Raw genomic sequence first — 18,167 nt, 5'->3', positions numbered from 1 at the left:
AATCCACTCGTTTGTATATCGTAAAGAAAAAAAAATAAGGTAAAGCAAGCGTTACATCTCTTGTTGAAAAAAGTCTAAATGGAAATTTGAAAGTTTACATTTAAAGTTTTCTACCGTTGGGGTTATTGGGTTGACTTTTTGTTGCTATCTAGGATAAAGACCAGTAAGTTATATTCAATATATTCCTTTTTTGTTTTTTGTTTCTTAATTAGAGGTAAAACTTTGTTTTAACGGAGAGTTTACCGTATTCTTATTCTGACATGTTGTATGTAACATTTTTATTAGTAAAAATCTTACTTACTATTGAATAATGACACTAACACTCGCTCCTATTTTCAACAACTATTATTCCGTTGTAGATGATTTTGCTGAACACAACAACGAAAATCAAAGTTACACCAACATTGAAAATTGCATATCAAATTTTGTCATCGCGATGAAAGTTTACTGTATTAAGTTATTAAATGGTGTATTTGTTACGATACCCATATTCGTTCTCTTCCACTATTATGATTTTAAATGTTAATGGTAATGCATAAGGTGTTGTACTCATCAAACCAAGATGTGGAAACTGTTTCGACAGTTTCATTTATCAAACGGTGGCGTCATACCCTTTTCCCTCATAAACTCAGCGATGTCCTCAAGGGTCACGAAATCGTCGTCGTCGTCGTTTTCATCTTTATCTTCCTCAGATTCGGATGAATCCAATTGCGGAGCACTCATTGTTCGATCAATGTCTGAATATATTAGTTTGTCTCCTTCCTGAATTTGGAATCTCTGGGCTGCCTCATTAAAGTCTAATTCAACATAGTTTAATTGTAATTTTGCTGAAATATTGAAAATGTGAAGAGAAAAAAAACTTCATTTTGAATAAGTTCGGTTGGTTATAAGTTTATCAAGTGACATATAAGAAAGTAGTTCATTGGCCAGATAACGACCCCCCCCCCTTCTTTCCCACAGAGAGATTTTTGCATCAGTTTTTGCAACTTTTTTCAAAAGTTTACCCCTTTAAAGACGACTAGTCGACACCAATCAGTTTGATTTACTTGACTCGTACATGCTAAAATATAACACAAAATGCGTGATTATGATACATTTTGGTCAAGTAAAAAGTTTCCGAAGGGCAGACAATTCCTTATTTCCGTTATAAAACATTTGTGCCCACAAAAATCTGAAAAATAGGCAATTTTCATACATTTTTATAAATTAAAAAAAAATCCTCAAAGTAAAATTTTGATGGATTTTGAATTACCTCTAAAGTCTTAAAACACATATTAGAATGAAAAACTTATGTCAAAATCCCATCATTAGTGAAAATGTAGTTTTGTATCCAACTGTTGCAACTAAAACATTCATTTACAAATATAAATGATAATGAAGCATCTCAAAATGAACTAGTTTCCGTCTTAGTAGTAACTTTTACAACATTCAGCTCAAACACTTTTCTATTGACACAAGTATTTCAATTTGTTTTAATGTGACGTATTCAAAAATACGGTAATATGGTAATATGGTATCCACTGAAACTTACTCGAGTTATTGTTTAAATGACCAAATTAAAACACAATGATATGCATAACCAAAGAAGACCTACATGACACACATATCATATATCTAATGGATTGACTAGTCATCATCATTATCAGTTTCATATTTTTACGAAATCAAAATTGGAAAACAAAACAATAAAAAAAATAACAGTTCCTGATTTTATTGTAAGTTATTATCAAATATCGGGAATTGATCAAAAAAGTTTCATTTTAAATTATTTTAGCCTCATAGATAATTGATTCTTTAAATACTTATTCCCAAACTCATAGACTTTTGAATCGCATAAAACTAATCTACACTTATTCTGCACGAGGCAAATCCCAAATTAGAATATATAGTCATCGCTTTTAGAGACAGACCCTCTGAACAAGTTTTGTAGGTTTCTGTGTAATCAATTGATAAAAACGATACAATTATTTATTATAACTGCATAATGTATTTTTGAATTTGAAAAAAAGCCCAATCAAACTATAAAGAAGAAGTACTAGTTAACACTATTCGTCTGGCTTCTGATATGTATGCTAAATTGTAGTTAAGCTTAAAATGATAATAATCAGATTGAACGTTTAATTTTTCCAATTATCTAAATGGTGTTCATCTAGGAAACAAATCGAAAAAAATAGATTTGCCCTTCAAAAAATTCATAAAACTGAAAAGGAGAAATATTGTGATATTTAAACACCCTTACATGTAACTAATAATATCACAGATTAAAGTTCAGACGATAAATAGTGAATGACTAGTAGTCGTAAAAATATACATTTGTATTATCTTGTCAAACGACATTTCCAGCGATTGTGAATGAACTGAGAGTATTTGAAACAAAATTAAACAAAACAAAACTAAGCGGTGTAGCAATACTAGGAAACCACAATTTTTGGTAATATCTATTTGTTTATAACTTGGTACAGCAGTTTGTCGGTGCATCATTCAATACAAACTTAAAATATGTAGGCATTAAATTGCATTAAACCATAACACAATGAAAACCAAACGACTAATCATATTTACTGAATTGTATAATATAAAAGAAATGTTGCTTTAAGAATACATGCGGGATTTATTTTAGTTTTATTTGCTAGACTTTTTTTCTTAAGTTCTTAAGTTCAATATCCTACAATTCAAATGAAGTAGCGAAGGGCAGAATTTGACTTGTCTCGTTTTCGTATATATTCATGATCAGAAATTGATTTAGGATGTCTCATTATTACCAACACTACGAATATTTCAGGAAACGAATTATCTTATTCATTTAATTCAGACACAAAGATTGAAAAGGTCTAGTCTAACATTTTTCATTTTCCCATCATTAGGTTCCAATTTTAAATGATATATTAGTTTTAGCTCACTTTGATATTGTCATGAATTATGAATTTCATAACAAGTTCATGTTTATTATTAATGTTTTTGTGATTACAGTATATTGATGGAAATTTAAAAAGCCTTAACTGTTATTTTGTGAAAAGTTGAAGGACTCAGGTCTTCAATCCTATAAATTTCTACCGCAACTCTTTCATCACAAAAAGGATTGACCAAAGAGGCTAAAATTTATAATTCATACGTAATGAACGTTTTATAGACTTTTCGTAATAATAAAAAAAAATCAAAAGAGTGTCAATTCCTTATATAAATACGATACGCTCATATTAACTGAAATAGGGAGGGCTTATTTATTCAACCTCCATTTGATGTTTATAACGCTGCAATTACTAAGAGCAAACAAGAGGGATTTGGTTCGTATTAAACCACGTTTTAAAAATATCCCTGTTTGCAAGTAATCTTTAAAGGGGTTGCCGATGATCTCGAGACTTAGAAATTTTCAGTGGAAAATTGAGGAGTGATCATTTTTTCTCTAATTTTGTAACGAAAACCATGAAATATATACTCATTTAAAAGTTGAAAACAAAACTTTTTTTATTATATGTTACGATTTGATGTATCTGTATTTTCTTTATTTGGCCACATTTTGCTCTTCCACGTCACGTCCTTCGTTATTTTCTTAATCCTGAGCTAGAACTTTCATTTTGGCAGAAATGTGTTTAGAATACATCAATAAATAACGCTATGTAGGTCTCCAAAAATCCCTTAATGAGGGAATGTGGTTATGTTGGTCCATGGTCTATAAAGTTTGAATTCAAAGTATTTCATAATTCAATATAAATGTAACAGGAAATTGGTACGAACCAAGTGCATAAAACACAGACAAAATAAAAAAAACTTGCCAAATTAGTCATAAATCAGAAAATTACCAATGCACCTACTTCTTGACAAAGCAAGCTTCGGTTTGCGTTTCTGTTTCCTGCAAAGAATACAGAATACAGACGTTGAGAATCGGGAATTAATAATACATATGTCAATGTTGTTTCATTCCAGTTCAAGAAAAGAGATAGCAAAAACCTCATATGTTTTAGGTATGGGACTAGAAACACATTCTTATAGTAAAGTAAATACATAACTCTACTAACCATTTTGTAACATTCTTGGTAGTGAATCAAATGACAGGTATGCTTGGTTTTCAACTGCTAGTTCATTTACTTGTTCTATCCAATAAAAAAGACTCTTGATACAATTAACGTAGACATTTACACTTTGCGTCTTAATATATTTAAAACATTGAATTAGTTGTTGATGAAAATACACTAGTGTCTAAAACATGATGTGACCGTGTGAATAATGAATTATAAGCCCATAAACACTTTTACCCTTTTTTATAAGAGGCTTAAACAGCATTGAGGAGTTCATGACCTTCATATTTCAACATCGTTTATTTCACGAATTCAAAATTTACAAGAAAATCCGTCACGAAACATTATTGGAAAGGCGTCGATATAACAGGCATAAGTCAGTTTTTCAATTTCTCGTGTTTTGATACTCATTTACTTGGTTGACCTTCATTGACATTATTGTCCAAGTCGTTGAATGTCCGGTGTAGAAAAAAAGTGTGAACAAGGAAATGAACAGAAGTAACTGCAAAACAAGAATATGATTGTATAACTCAAAATGTTGCACATGAATGTAATGCATTAGTGGATTAAACAAACACTTAATGCATGTTTGCTGACATATTGCTGCTCGGGCGTTAAACCCCAACAAACAATCTAAATTTTTGGGTTCAAAACTTTGCAGAATAAGTAACAGACCCCAAAAACTGTACACAAACTAGGTAAATACTTGCTTATTTATCTTAAGTGACTAAATTCAAGCTACTAAGATTTTCAACGAATCTTGTTTCCAAGCAAAATATCAACGAAAATATCATCCCAGAAATAGTCTTAAAGAATGCAAAAATTAAATAGAAATATTGATGGACTCAATAGAGGTCTTATTAAAACAATAAAACACAAATTTTGTTTAAACGTACCTTACACACCATTTGCAAACTTGGTTACCTTCAAAAATAAAATTTATTTTATTAAACCAACAGCTACTTAAAACTAGAAAAAAAACTGTGAGCAATGCACACAAACTAGATACCTTTTAGCCTTTATATTCTGTTTGATCAATATGTAAAATAAAAGGTACACAATGTGAACACGTAATAAAAATTCTATCAAAGTTTTATTCAATTTCATGAAGTGGTGTAGGAGGAGTAACGGAGATTGTTCCTCAATGTCCCCGTATTCACAAATGCAAAAGTTCATGTTATGATATGTTTAATATGTGAAACCCCAGATTGATTTGGTTCAAAATCAACCATATACGAGACATGCACAATATGGGAACATGTAGATTCCGTGAAAGTTTCATTCAATTCCATTTAGTGGCGAATAAGGAGTACCAGATAAAAGATTTTGTATTGAATGTAGGAGGGACGGACACCCATCGAAATATAAAGTGGGATAACATCACAAGAAAGATTAAATAGTTCGATGTTACATCAAAGACGGAATGAAAACATTATTATTGCAAAACAATGAGATAAAAAGATATAGTAAAAATATGTTACACAAAGCAAAAAATATAAAATGAAACAAGTTTCTTGTCTTTTATTTGTCAACTGATATGAAAAAATTAAAACAAATTACTGGTTGTTTACGTAATTGATCTACATAGATATTATAATATACCTATATGCACTACAGTAATATCAATCCAGGGATATGTTACCTCCCAAACCGTTGAATAACTGTACTAATTTCTAAATCAGAAATAGGCGCATTCTTTTATTAAGAAATTTAGACATTGTAGCCACAATCCTACCTTTTCGTTAAATCAAAGCGGCTACAACTAGGACGACAAAGGAACCAATAGGTAATGCAGTATACATATACCCTATTCGAATTTTATCTGAAGTGAAAGATACAAAGGTGTTGAAATAACAGGACCAAATGATAAATTTGCATATTTCATTGGGATATACACCACAGTTTGAATTATTGTTAAATAAGCAAGCTTTCTCATCAACGTACTGTATTCGTGTTGTGAAAAAGTATATACTTACAATAAGATACAAAAAAAATAATTTTCAGAAATAAGCTTTATTCCACTAGTTATGATAAAACATGATACACACCTTATCTTCTGTAAAATGCAGATTTACGTAGCATATCTTTCAATTTCTATTTGACTTGATACAAAACCCGATTCTAAAATAATATTATGCCTAAATGGGATTATATCAGGGGATGAATTTAGATTGTACTAAGCGTTGAACAAACCCTATATTATCCTAAAGATCAATATTGATTAACAGTCAGACACGGCAATTAGTACATCAACCTCTTTTCAGAAACTATGATATGTATTCTGACAGAAGTAGTCTTATTTCCCTCTCCTATCATGTTTTTTGCTGTACATGTATTTTGTCCACTCTCTTCACGTGAACCGTTTAATCTCAGACTGCATGATGAATTTTCACAGCATACAAGATAGTTGTTATTTCCATCCTTTATAATGCTTGTGACAGACGCTGGTGGATTAGCGTCTGACGAACATTGAATGGTGATGTTATTTCCTTCAATGGACGATAAGACGTCTTCAGTAATTTGAACACGTGGTCCGTCTGCGTGTACAAACAAAATCTTTACACTTAATGTTAAAAAAAATCGAAATAAACTTCGACAAGTACTTACATGTATCAAAACTTTTACTTATTTATCACGAACTTCAGCATTCCACTTAATTCTTAATTCTTCTGTCAAACAGACTTTAACTTCTTTGGCTGAGGATAAAATATTTCATTCATTTCATTCATTCGATCGTAAATAAGTCATAAAAAGTAGTTCACTAAAAGGAGGCGTGGCTTAAAGTTGACCAAGTTATACAAAAAAAAAACAATGTTCTTTCCGGCTTTTGATTCAATCAAAAAGCGTACTTTGTACCAAATTAAATTATGTAGAATGAGAACATTTAGACTTTCCATAAACATGGAGAAGACATGCCAACGTTGAACTCAGATATTAGAATTTTTTATATAACAAGATTATACGGTGGTTTATATTTAGCCGACATTTCCAAATAATAATAATAATAATAATAAGAAGAATAATAATAACAATAATAATAAAATGAAATAAAAAAAATACATGTTTGTTTCTTTTAAATTCATAGAGTTTGTAGAGTACACATTTGAAAAAAAACCGTATCTGAATAAATGAGCAGATGGAAATTCTTCACTTTTAGTTTTGTATTCTTTATCATTTGTTTTCTTTCTTCTGTACATATTTACTTAGTAGTCTTGTAAATACCTACTTTAAAGTCCATATAGAACCAGACAGATCCTTGATATGGATATTATAAACTAAATTTTATCATTGATATACCTGATACTGTAGTTACAGTTTCCTGTTCAACAAGTACTTGCTGATTATGACAAAGATTGAATTTTGAAATTAGAATACGCAATTCGTATTGCGGTCAATTCAATATTTCCGATGAGCCTTTTATTTTTTCTTCTACTTCAAAAACAAAGAAAAATCAGAAATATTTTGAAATTGCTACTACAATAGAATCTAAAATCAATAACGTTCGAGAGGTGTTCTCGTATCATTTGGAGAGTAATATTATGAATTCATGATACACGACTATATAGTTTCAGATGTTTTTGATACATTTTGAAAATCATTGTAAAATAGGATCTAAAATCTATGACATAACTAAATTGACATTCGTTTTGTTTTTGAAGTTATTGAATCTTCTAATATAACGTCCTTAATAGGCTTTCAGATCACAACTGTGGTCGATTTTCGATTGGCATATGAGCGGTTCTCGACTTATTTGGCGTGGCTTGCGTGTGTGTAAATTACTCCCCACCTTAATCGTGCAAACAAACAAAAAAAAAACAAAAAAAAACACACATACACAGATAACATTCCGATGTGTCAGCTGTTTTCATTCATTTCAGTAGAATGAATGAACATCAAATTTATATTTGATAAAGATATTAAACGTTATGTTTTAGAAAAGCTAAGATATTTTCCGTAAAAATCACTAACATACATTCTCGGTAGCATTCGCCACGTGCTTCATAGTTTTACCACAGACTGACCATTTATGTCGCATTATTTGACTAAAATAATGGGCGTAAATGGTCAGCCCGTGGTAAACAAGAATAAAATAGAGTTTCCGTGATTTATTTCTTATTGAAACTCTTGTAAATGTTATATCGACTTCATTAAAATGTGCTAAACACTAAGAAACAAAAACATATGTTCCGAGATACAGACGAGAAATCAAGGTTAGAGGTTAGGTAGCATTCGACCATTTTTCCTTTAAACGACAAATCTGTTTAAAAAAGGAACATTTACAACCTTATCTCCATGTCTCTTTAACAAAAATTATGTACTGAAAATAGTTTTTATATAAAAAGCAATGTAGGTATGAGTCCCACTGATCTCGTACATGAATCACTTTAAAAGACAGACTTGATCCTTTTAAATAAGATTTCAGGATCTGTCATTATAATAGTATGAAAAAGACATTTCATCTTTTAAAATGAAAAGTATTTTCATCACGTAATGATTTTTGGTTTACTGACGATCTCCAATTCGTTGTTGTCAAACTGTTGTTTATGGCCGTCTTAGAAATTCGTTGTTTTTCACAGAAACGTTTCAAATAGAATTACCAAATTATGGAAATCAAAGCAATGTAAGAGGTAATGGAATTTTAGTGAGAATGCCAATTGTACAATACATGAAATAACTGACTAAACAATTGTGTTGAACACTGGATTTAAGAAAACTTTGTTGAACAACAGGGCCATGATTTTGTTATGTAGTTGAGTCAGATTCTTGCTTATTTTGTTATTTTCCTTGCATTGTTGGTCTATATCTTACGTTGCATTCCTTTAAAATAAACTAATGATTTTAGTTTATTAACTGCATTACTCTTATTCATTTCAACCTTTACCTTCATTTATCTGCATTTGAATTCTTGTTTGGAAATAGTTTAAAAGATTCTGTCGTGAAAAATTACTGTGGACCACGTTTATTGATCCATACGTTAACACTGATTTATAACAATGCTTATTCAGAAATAGTAAAAGTCTATCTTTACTGTGTCTTTTTTTTCTTTCTTTTTTTATTGAAAAAGGTGTATATGTAACCAAAATAAATTGATGAGAATTAGAAATTACCAGCTAGTGTCATAATGTATTTAAACTCAAACAGATTCCCCAGGTCGCATTTTGCTTGTATATTTGAGACAAAAAAGCCTATTACACTTTTAAAAGCCGTTTTATTTATAAAATTATCAGTCCTTAAATTCGAACGCAATTTTGAAAACATCGACAAGTTACTATATTTGGACATTTCGCGTTTTGTTGTAAAAACATTTTGGTAGAACTGTTGTGCTATACACAATTCCATGTTTGCACTTACTTTTCTATAATTAGTTATAAAACCATTAACAAACTTGAAAGGCAAAAGTTCCAGATAAAATTCATTCAATAAGAATATCAAAGGAAAGAAAGTGTATATAACACACAGCAATATCAATGCAGAACAAACTGACAAACAAAACAAAGAACATAAAGTAACTAAAGCAATACGTACAAAGCAACAAAAGAAAATGAGCAACTCGGACTCCACTAAAATATGGGAGCCTTTACCAGGTGCACCGGTAGGGTAAGCGTCCTCTGCTTTTCTAGAAACACGCACCGAATTGTTCATAAAAAATAAGTCCGCGGTATACGAAAAAGCAAGGACAACTATAAACACAACAACTTTGTATGCATGATTTTAGTTACTTTATGTTCTTGGTTGTGTATGTCTGTTTTCCATGTCTGTTTTTTTATTACCGCTATAAACTTGGTTCCCTTCTTACTCTAACTGCCGGCAAGTATATGTAAGAAACCATAAATTGGAAAAACTCTACGATAATTTTGACATGTTACTGAAAATGAAATGCAGAGAAAATGAGTTCTTTATAAAGAACTTGTATCTATGTCTGCGGGATCCTTGATAAGAAATATGGTTAGAACACGTTTTCTTTCTCATACACGTAAGTTGTAGTAGTCTGTGCTATTTTGTAATTCCCTTGTAAGTTCGTCATAGCTTCCTGTGTCATTGTCCATACGATTTTGTCCGACAGGAGATTGATATGAACTTCGTAAGTTTGATTGTACATTTATGTAGCTATTATACGGTTTATAGCTTGAAGTCTCGCTGTTTGAACTGGAACACTCCTGACCCCATGCATACTCCTCCGATGTTATATATTCTCTTTCGTCGGAGGTTTTGTCACGTTCGTCTGTGTCATCAACATGGGATGGAGATACTATACGTGATTGCTCTGCTGCTCTTGAATCCATGAAAAGAGTACGGTCTTCTTGTCTTTGTCGGAAGGTATCAGAAATTCTACGAACCTCTATTTCGTTTATTTCGTCATACTTAGTTTCATTGTTTGTACTTATGGTCTGAGTGATGTCAAACAAATTTGACCTGTTCTTTAGTAAATTATAGCAAAAAAACACAAATGCTGTTAGAAATGCTCCAAAAATACTCGATCCTACAGATATGGCAATTAAAAACCCTTGGTTAAAAACACCTTTCTTGATGTTTGCTGATGTTTTTGTGCCGTCTGAAATATAAAATAATATCCATCAGTTTACAGATACATGTAAACTCTCCACCAACTGACAACACAAAAAAACGCAACATTTAGTACAGAAAAAAACATAAAAAAGAACATAAAAAAAAACATAACCAAATATGTCATGAATGTGTATGTTTGAAGCTTCCTTTCTTTCTTTGTATTTTGTTCTGTATAAAAATTTATTGCAAGTTTCCTCGAATTGTAAGCATACCAATACAATAAAAATCATGTTCAACACGAATGCAATATATATATATATACAGTATAACCCCAGTGGTTGAGTGAGTTCAATTTTACAATAATGCGCAAATCGATTGCAAGACTACGAACATTCTTTTTCGGAAAAAAAACAAAAACAAAACAAAAAATAGCATAACAGTTTAAACTTTTATGACTGGCGACTGATATTTTAAGTATATTTTGTTTGCTTTATTTAAACACAAATAAACTAACATTTAACACTAGCACTAAAACTGATTAAACCACAAGACATGTTTTTTTTTTCTCGTAGATTTTGAAAGATTTTAAAAAGTTGTTTAAGTCATTTTGACTGCTCACAAAATTGTTAACCGCTCAAATTGTTAACCGCTCACATTTTTTAAACATAATGCATTAAAAAAAAGCTTTTCCTTTAAACTTGTTTTGGTTATTGCAATGTGTTATGTTAATGCATAACATTGTAGTTATCTACATAGACTGTAAAAGAAGAAAATATATAAATAAAATATTTTAGAAATATATCTACATTTATTGTGTAATTAATGCTTAACAGTTAAAAGAACAATGTATCAATGAAGTAGTTTATATCTTTTTAAACGTAAACGATCGCCTTACACAAAGTCAAAAAGAAAACTTGGTAAAGCCGAGTATTATGGTAACTAACAAAGTAATTTGTAGGTGTTTTAGAGCAATTATCCGGAAGGACAAAATTTGAAAATACAAATATTGCAAACTTTTACATCACGAAGTCATCTTTGCATTAAAGCTTTGGAAATATTAACAACGTTTATAACTGTAACTTCTTTGCCATGGTAATTACCCTCTGCTGCTTGACAGGTTATTCAATGACGTATTCAATTGTTTTGATCTCATGGAAATCAGTAATGAACTTATTAAATAAGGTCCCTAATTAATTGAGAACTACATTTTATACAATTATATGTCATAGTTGTTATAATCTTATAATTTATTGGTCAAAAAATGTCTAAAACATCTTTAAAATTATGATTTTGTCATTATAAGAATGCTATTTAATTAAATATAATTTTGCAATTACTAACATGGGAAACAATTACACATGTTTTGTTCTGCTTTGGAACAACGACATTGAATATGGTTACATGTGTCATGGCAAACAAAAAGCCAAATATAACAATGCGATTTAACATCCTGTTTCATCACTATGGATTCTTTTTACTTTTTCAAACGGCTTACTTAGAATAATTAGGAGTGGTAATGAAATGCAATCTTGGCAAACAGCAAACATTTTTGCATAAAGATACCGCTATTACTTTTCATACTTCCAAATTCATTAACTAAATCAATTTTAAAAGATTTAAATTTATTTCTTATTCTTTTCCAATAACATTTCTATCAAGTTTTGGAAAGTCTACACATGGCTTCTATAGAATAAAATTTGAATTGTCAACACTTGGTAATGATTCATTTGACATTGAAGAAAAACATTCTGCCATTTAATCAACCTTTCATTAAAAAGCAAAATAATTCATTGCCCAGTTCAAAAACTTTATGTAAACGATTATCCAATCATGACTATTAACAATAGACAAAACTTTTGCATGTAAAGTAACCGTAAAGTTAACAGACCCTTTGACAACAATAATACGAATACAAATAGAAAGACACAGCTCTTTCTCTCATTAAAAGCAAATTTTCAACAGTATTTGTGATTGCTCATTTGCCTAAATACATTAACCTTTTTTTTTTGGTCTTACAGTGTTTCCAACATGTTCATTTCATTTTAAGATAAAGGAACAATTGGTTTGAATATATTGGTCTAACACCAAATTTGATCTGTTAAATAATGGGTGCTTTACCGTCCAGCTGTAATAGATATATCCGGATATGAAGTCATTGCCAACAATGTCTGAAATTCCGTTTTTTGCCTCACATACATACATTCCATTCACCATGTATTTTTTGCAGGATGAACAAAGGTTCAAATATTTCGACCCATTAAACGATTTGTCACTTTTTTGTTCAATGTTTTTTTTTTTTAGTAATTCATTCTGAACTACGCAGGAAAATGTCTGACCATGATCTAGTTTTGTAGGGATGAATGCGTAGTGAATCTTACCAGGTCCTCCTGTTTTTACCACAGACTGTCCTTTATACCATGTCATGCTCTCTTCCGGTACACCACTGACTATTGAACATACTAGTTCTAAATGTTCATCCTCTGTTCCACAGACCTTTTTGTTCAATGTTATGTTGTAAATAAATATGTTTGAAGGTGTAATTTAAATTAAGGATAAAAAAACATGTAACAAATTCTTTATTAAAGGACATACAGCAAAATACATAAGTATTAATCTTTATAAAAATCAGACAGGATGTAACTCATGCACGTCGAAGGGTAATCAAGGGAACTAAGATTCTAGTGGTAATCAAAAGAATGTAATCCAGGGACAAAGACTAGGCATGGAAAACAGACATGCACAACAAAGAACATAAAGTAACTAAAATCATACATACAAAGTAACAAAAGTAAATGAGCAACTCAGACACCAAATTCATTTTAAAATTTTGTTCAGGAACAGTTACTGATAAAGAATTACAATTCTTAGTTTTTCATTTGGTTGTTGCCCTTTAAACATTGAAATAAAAATTATATATATTGTACATGAAATTGGCACTTTGCATGACTTATCGTTCTTGGTTTTGTTTGATTTGGTTGGGTTTAGTGGAAGATACATGTGTGATTTTCTGAAAAGTGCAGATCTAAACACAGAAATAATCAATTATCGTTATGTAAAAATATAGCATATGTAGACTGAAAAAGTATCGTTTCTTTGGTTGATTTTTCTACACCATGAATCACTTTACTATTGGTAATATCTGAATCTTATGTTGACTAGTACTTAAGTGCTTACCTTTCATTAAAACTTCGTAGGTCTTCGTTTGTATTGACTTGTTTCTAAAACCTGTACATATGTAGGTACCGTTGTTTTTAAAAGAAAATTCCGAAATAATATGCAAATTGTATTGTACTCGTTGATTGCTGCTGTAGTTTTTAAAATGGATTAAACTTGAAATACTGGGATGATGAATTAAACCGTCGTAGTACGTTACTTGTCTTGCATGACATTTACCAGTGTCATTAAAACATGGTCCAAACCATGATGCTTCATCGTAGTAATCTATGGAACAAGGAAGCGTGACATTAATGTTGGGGCTTGCGTACACATTCGTACGATTGGATGCTTTTGATTCTGCAATAAAATACGTCCATTCTTTAAATGGCTGCAGTGTTTTGTTTAAGCTTGACATATATCCAAGAATATATAACATGGTTTGTTAATTCAGATATAGTTTTAAATGAGGTCGAATCAAGTCGTTTTTGTATGTTTTTCTAATGTTCTACGCTTAACTTTAAAGTGGGTGGATGGTAAACAGTGATCGCTATGTCCGTTCGTCTGATATTCGTTCCTTCACAACTTTAATCATTTAACCCGTTCGATTACTTTTGACTTTTATGACTGTCATTATAGCTAATCTGTAATTTTAAACATCACTGAAGCGATAATGGGAACGTGGATCAATATTAGTACATATACAGATTAATATTAAATGCTATGAAACGCCAATTAAAACCAAACATGCATTCAAAGCAAACAATAAAAACAGGATATCTATAACGGAAATTACTAATAGTTATGTAGTTCCCAGAAAATGTCCAAAGAAATTCATCATGTGGTTTACAATGAACAGTGGATACAAAATGCATTAGCCATCGCAACACCTGCTGAGCTAATTGCAATGGAAGCACAAAACTTTTCACAATTGATTAGTATTAGGTATGGCTTCCTCATACATCATAAAAAAAAACGATTCTAAATCGTTTTCAATAGATGTAGGACTAATCTAGGGCTGTAACTTAGTACATGATGTATGGAGGTACGTGACAGTTCATTACATCGTGTACTAAGTTACAGCCCTAGATTAATCCTACGAGGAGGAATGACCCGGCCAGCGAAAGCTATATTTTTATATAGCCTAGCTGGCCGAGTGGTCTAGGGCGCTGGACTTTGTGCAGGCGGTGTTGCCATAGATGTCACAGCGGTACGAGTTCGAGTTTAAATATCTTCGCTGTATCAATTTGATCCGATGGAGTAGTGTAGCGAATAGAGTCGTCACATTCTGAGACGTTATATATATATATATATATAACCACCCCGTTTCAAAGAACAACATTAGAAAAATCTTGCTGTACACTGAACATCACAATCTTTGCAGACAATTGAATACACTATCCACTATCGGGTCAACGCAACAATTTTTAGAAGAAAAAAAATGCACTGGAAAGAAAGCAAAAACTTAATGGTTAATAGAGGACCAAGTCCTCATACTGGCAACTAAGACAAATTTAATCTTTGATCTTAGAAGCTGAGCAGCTAAAACATGGAGCATGTAATCTAAACGGATTACATTAGTATGTGTAGTGAAATCCAGGTCGGCAACTATTAATACGAAGTAAAAACCTTCACTAGTTTCATATATTTGACCAAAACAATGTAAAACTGTAAGAGGCAAGTAGAAATGTCAATATATACAGCTTCGTCCTCGTACAGACGAAACTATCATATTAATAATACTTCTTAATTGCTATAAATTCGAAAACGCATATTTACGAATTAAAATTGATAACACGACATTAAAATAATTTTTATTTCAAAACCTAAAACAAATTAAAGTATCTATAAATTGACATACACAAATGTAATGTTTCAAAGATTTCTCTACTCTTCAGAAACTTTAGGCAATACTGGCGGATCGCAACAGAAGCGTGCAAAAAGTTTTGTGTAATACTATTTTATTTCAAATCTCGTTTTAACGGTAATACATCCATGGAAAAATAATGAATTCGTTTACAACTTAAACGATAAATATTAATTTACTTACCAATAAAGTAATAAAAAAACACAAGAAAACAAAGTAGATCTGATGCGGAACAAATTTTATCCACCTATTAAATTCATGCGTTCTTCGGAATTTGTGATTGTAACATATTTGTTCAAATAAAGTACGCATGCTTCAATAAGAACAATGAAGAACAAGTTATCACATCTATAAAGATAACTTACATATGATGTTATTCTGCAGTGAATCCCTTAGCATCATGTGTATGCCCGACTTAAGTCCGCCGCACCCTCAGCCTAGTTCCAACGTCTTCAGGTAATTACAAATTTTTCTCGGATGTTTTGCCCATAGATTATGACTTTCTCCAGTTGATGGGTTATACGTTATGCAACAATCACAACTCGTTGGTTCCATATATCATGTTCTGTCCCTCTTGTCTGCTTCATATCCAGTATAATACCTTTCCTGCTGCCTCTACGAATTGTTGTACAGCTGCTCTTGGCTTTCTCGATGATGATATCATTCCCATATTCTTAAACCGCTTCCACACTGAATGTACTTGGAAGCCCTTGCATTCGAACGCCACAAAAAAAGTATTGCCTCCCATCCCTTCTACCTGATTATGATGAGCTCCAAAATGCCAAAATCTCGTGCAATTCGTCCCAACTGTTATAGAGTACTTGGCGAGGGCATTGTATCGTACATCGACCGAAATAAAAACGAAATTCCGAATATGGTCATTTCCCATAAGTTTGATTATACAATACTGCGTTGTGGAAGTTTGTGGAAGTTCCAATCTCATCCAATTAAGCATTCATGCTGACCGAGTTCAGCTGCATTTGATTTCCGAGCATCTACAACATCCCTTCTGACCTCTCCTGGAACAATACCGCTTAGATCCGGAACTGTTGTGCCTGTGATTTGCACGCGAATTTTCTTTGTAAAGCGCGGTATTGGCAAATAATTTTCTAATTCAAGGTGTTTTCAGTCTTTTGTCATCATCACTGCAAGAGTTTGATCGTCGTCACTACAATTGACATGACGTTTCTATCGCAAGAATGAAACAAGATATGTTTTAATTAAAATTCACATTTACCGGATTTATAACACATGGACTTGTGACTTACTAGATTTTGCTTATGCACATATAATTTGACAGGTGCCGCTGAAGGGCATGACATGTCCTTGTTTTAAGTGGAAGTTCATATTGCAAATGTTTTTTGTTTCTTTTGTGCTGTCTTGTATCCTTCACTTCTCGATGTGTCTGAAATGTCTTTTATTTTGAAGCTTTCAGTATTTTTATGCTGATATTAGTATTTCATTATGAAAGGCAAATCGGTATAAACATTAAAAATTGTCAACAAATTAAAAGATGTATTTATTTAAGTTTGTTTTTTATTTGTCCTTGAAAAGATATGTATGTTTATTTATTTATTTATTGCTTAAGCTGACAAATGTGCATTGTTTATATTTATATTTGTAAGGCTTTCCGGAACGAAGAAATATTATGTTGAAGTAGATTTCTGACACATCGATGGCTTCATCATTTATTTCGACATGTTATTAACGGCTTAAGACAACGCCTTGTTAGTACTGGGAAAGTATTTTAAAATTTATTCTTGATAATGTTCACGATCAGTTTTTTATGGCTTCAGTGCATATATGGCGAGGCCATAAAGTAGTATCCGAGTATGGACAGTTAAATTCAGAATACGCATACAATGCAGCAATGACGCAATTAAACGATAGATACGGCGATGAAGAAGGTATCGCAAATGCATTTATAAAGGAAGCACTAGGATGGCCAAACATTCAGCCAGGGAATGCAAAAACACTTGACGAATTCTCAATTTTCTGACTGAGAGCATGAACGCTATTCAGAGCAAAGAATTAATCAGAATTGTAGAATATTCAGAAAACATTAAGTTGCTACTACAGAAGATCCCTTTGTATCTATCTTCATGACCGCTGGAGAATCATTGTGTTGAATATTAGAGACAAAGGTGAATCCGTCAAAATATCAGATTTTGTCCAATTTGTAACACTAGAAGCAGCAAGTAAACTTAACGATCCTATATATGGGAAACCAGCTATTACGACTAACTCACAAAGTTCCAAACCCAGAAGAACAAAGCCACAAAACTCGCAAAAGTTCATAGTTCACAACCTAGTAATAGCAGTTTTGCAACCGATATTGAGACATAATCGAAGCAATGAACTAATCAGAACTGTGCATGCTGTTCAAGTCCAAGTCACAAGATAGAAGAGTGTAGAGAAATACTTACCATATCAGTACCGAAACGTGTAAAATATTTGAAATCAAAGGCTCTCTGTTATGGATGTCTGAAAAGAGGTCACCGAAGTGTAAACTGTAAACATAGACTCGTGTGTTTAAAGTGTAGAAAAAGACACCAGACACTACTCCATGATGACTATAAAATGAGAAAAGAAAATGTGACAACTGAGTCGACAAACTCGACTTC

The 18,167-nt window shown here is 31.7% G+C and overlaps 1 protein-coding gene and 1 long non-coding RNA gene across 3 annotated transcripts; both read right to left on the bottom strand.

The window, feature by feature from the left end:
- Positions 1 to 267: 267 nt before the first annotated feature.
- LOC148599545 (uncharacterized) lies at positions 268 to 7,124 on the bottom strand. The gene is made up of 4 exons (XR_015918069.1): positions 6,624 to 7,124; positions 4,913 to 4,940; positions 4,017 to 4,091; positions 268 to 827 (listed from the first exon to the last, which is right to left on the bottom strand). It is a non-coding gene; the product is annotated as an uncharacterized LOC148599545 (long non-coding RNA).
- Positions 7,125 to 9,253: 2,129 nt separating this feature from the next.
- Positions 9,254 to 13,935, bottom strand: LOC148599544 (uncharacterized). 2 transcript variants are annotated; one of them, XM_088558092.1, is made up of 2 exons: positions 13,698 to 13,935; positions 9,254 to 10,569 (listed from the first exon to the last, which is right to left on the bottom strand). In XM_088558092.1, exons 1-2 carry the CDS (start codon positions 13,702 to 13,704, stop codon positions 9,983 to 9,985), a joined length of 594 nt encoding a protein of 197 aa, XP_088414218.1. In that variant the 5' UTR covers positions 13,705 to 13,935; the 3' UTR covers positions 9,254 to 9,982. The 2 variants fall into 2 exon arrangements, with proteins under 2 accessions (XP_088414218.1, XP_088414217.1); XM_088558091.1 differs by lacking the exon at positions 13,698 to 13,935 and adding an exon at positions 12,902 to 13,296.
- Between the last annotated feature and the right edge of the window lie 4,232 nt (positions 13,936 to 18,167).

The sequence above is a fragment of the Perna viridis genome, chromosome 13 (assembly GCF_037379345.1).
Source record: "Perna viridis isolate PV_CMFRI_1.1 ecotype Kerala chromosome 13, ASM3737934v1, whole genome shotgun sequence".
Taxonomy (NCBI): Eukaryota; Metazoa; Mollusca; class Bivalvia; order Mytilida; family Mytilidae; genus Perna; species Perna viridis.
The sequence above is the reverse complement of the archived record's forward strand: the minus strand, read 5'-3'. Positions and strand labels throughout refer to the sequence as shown.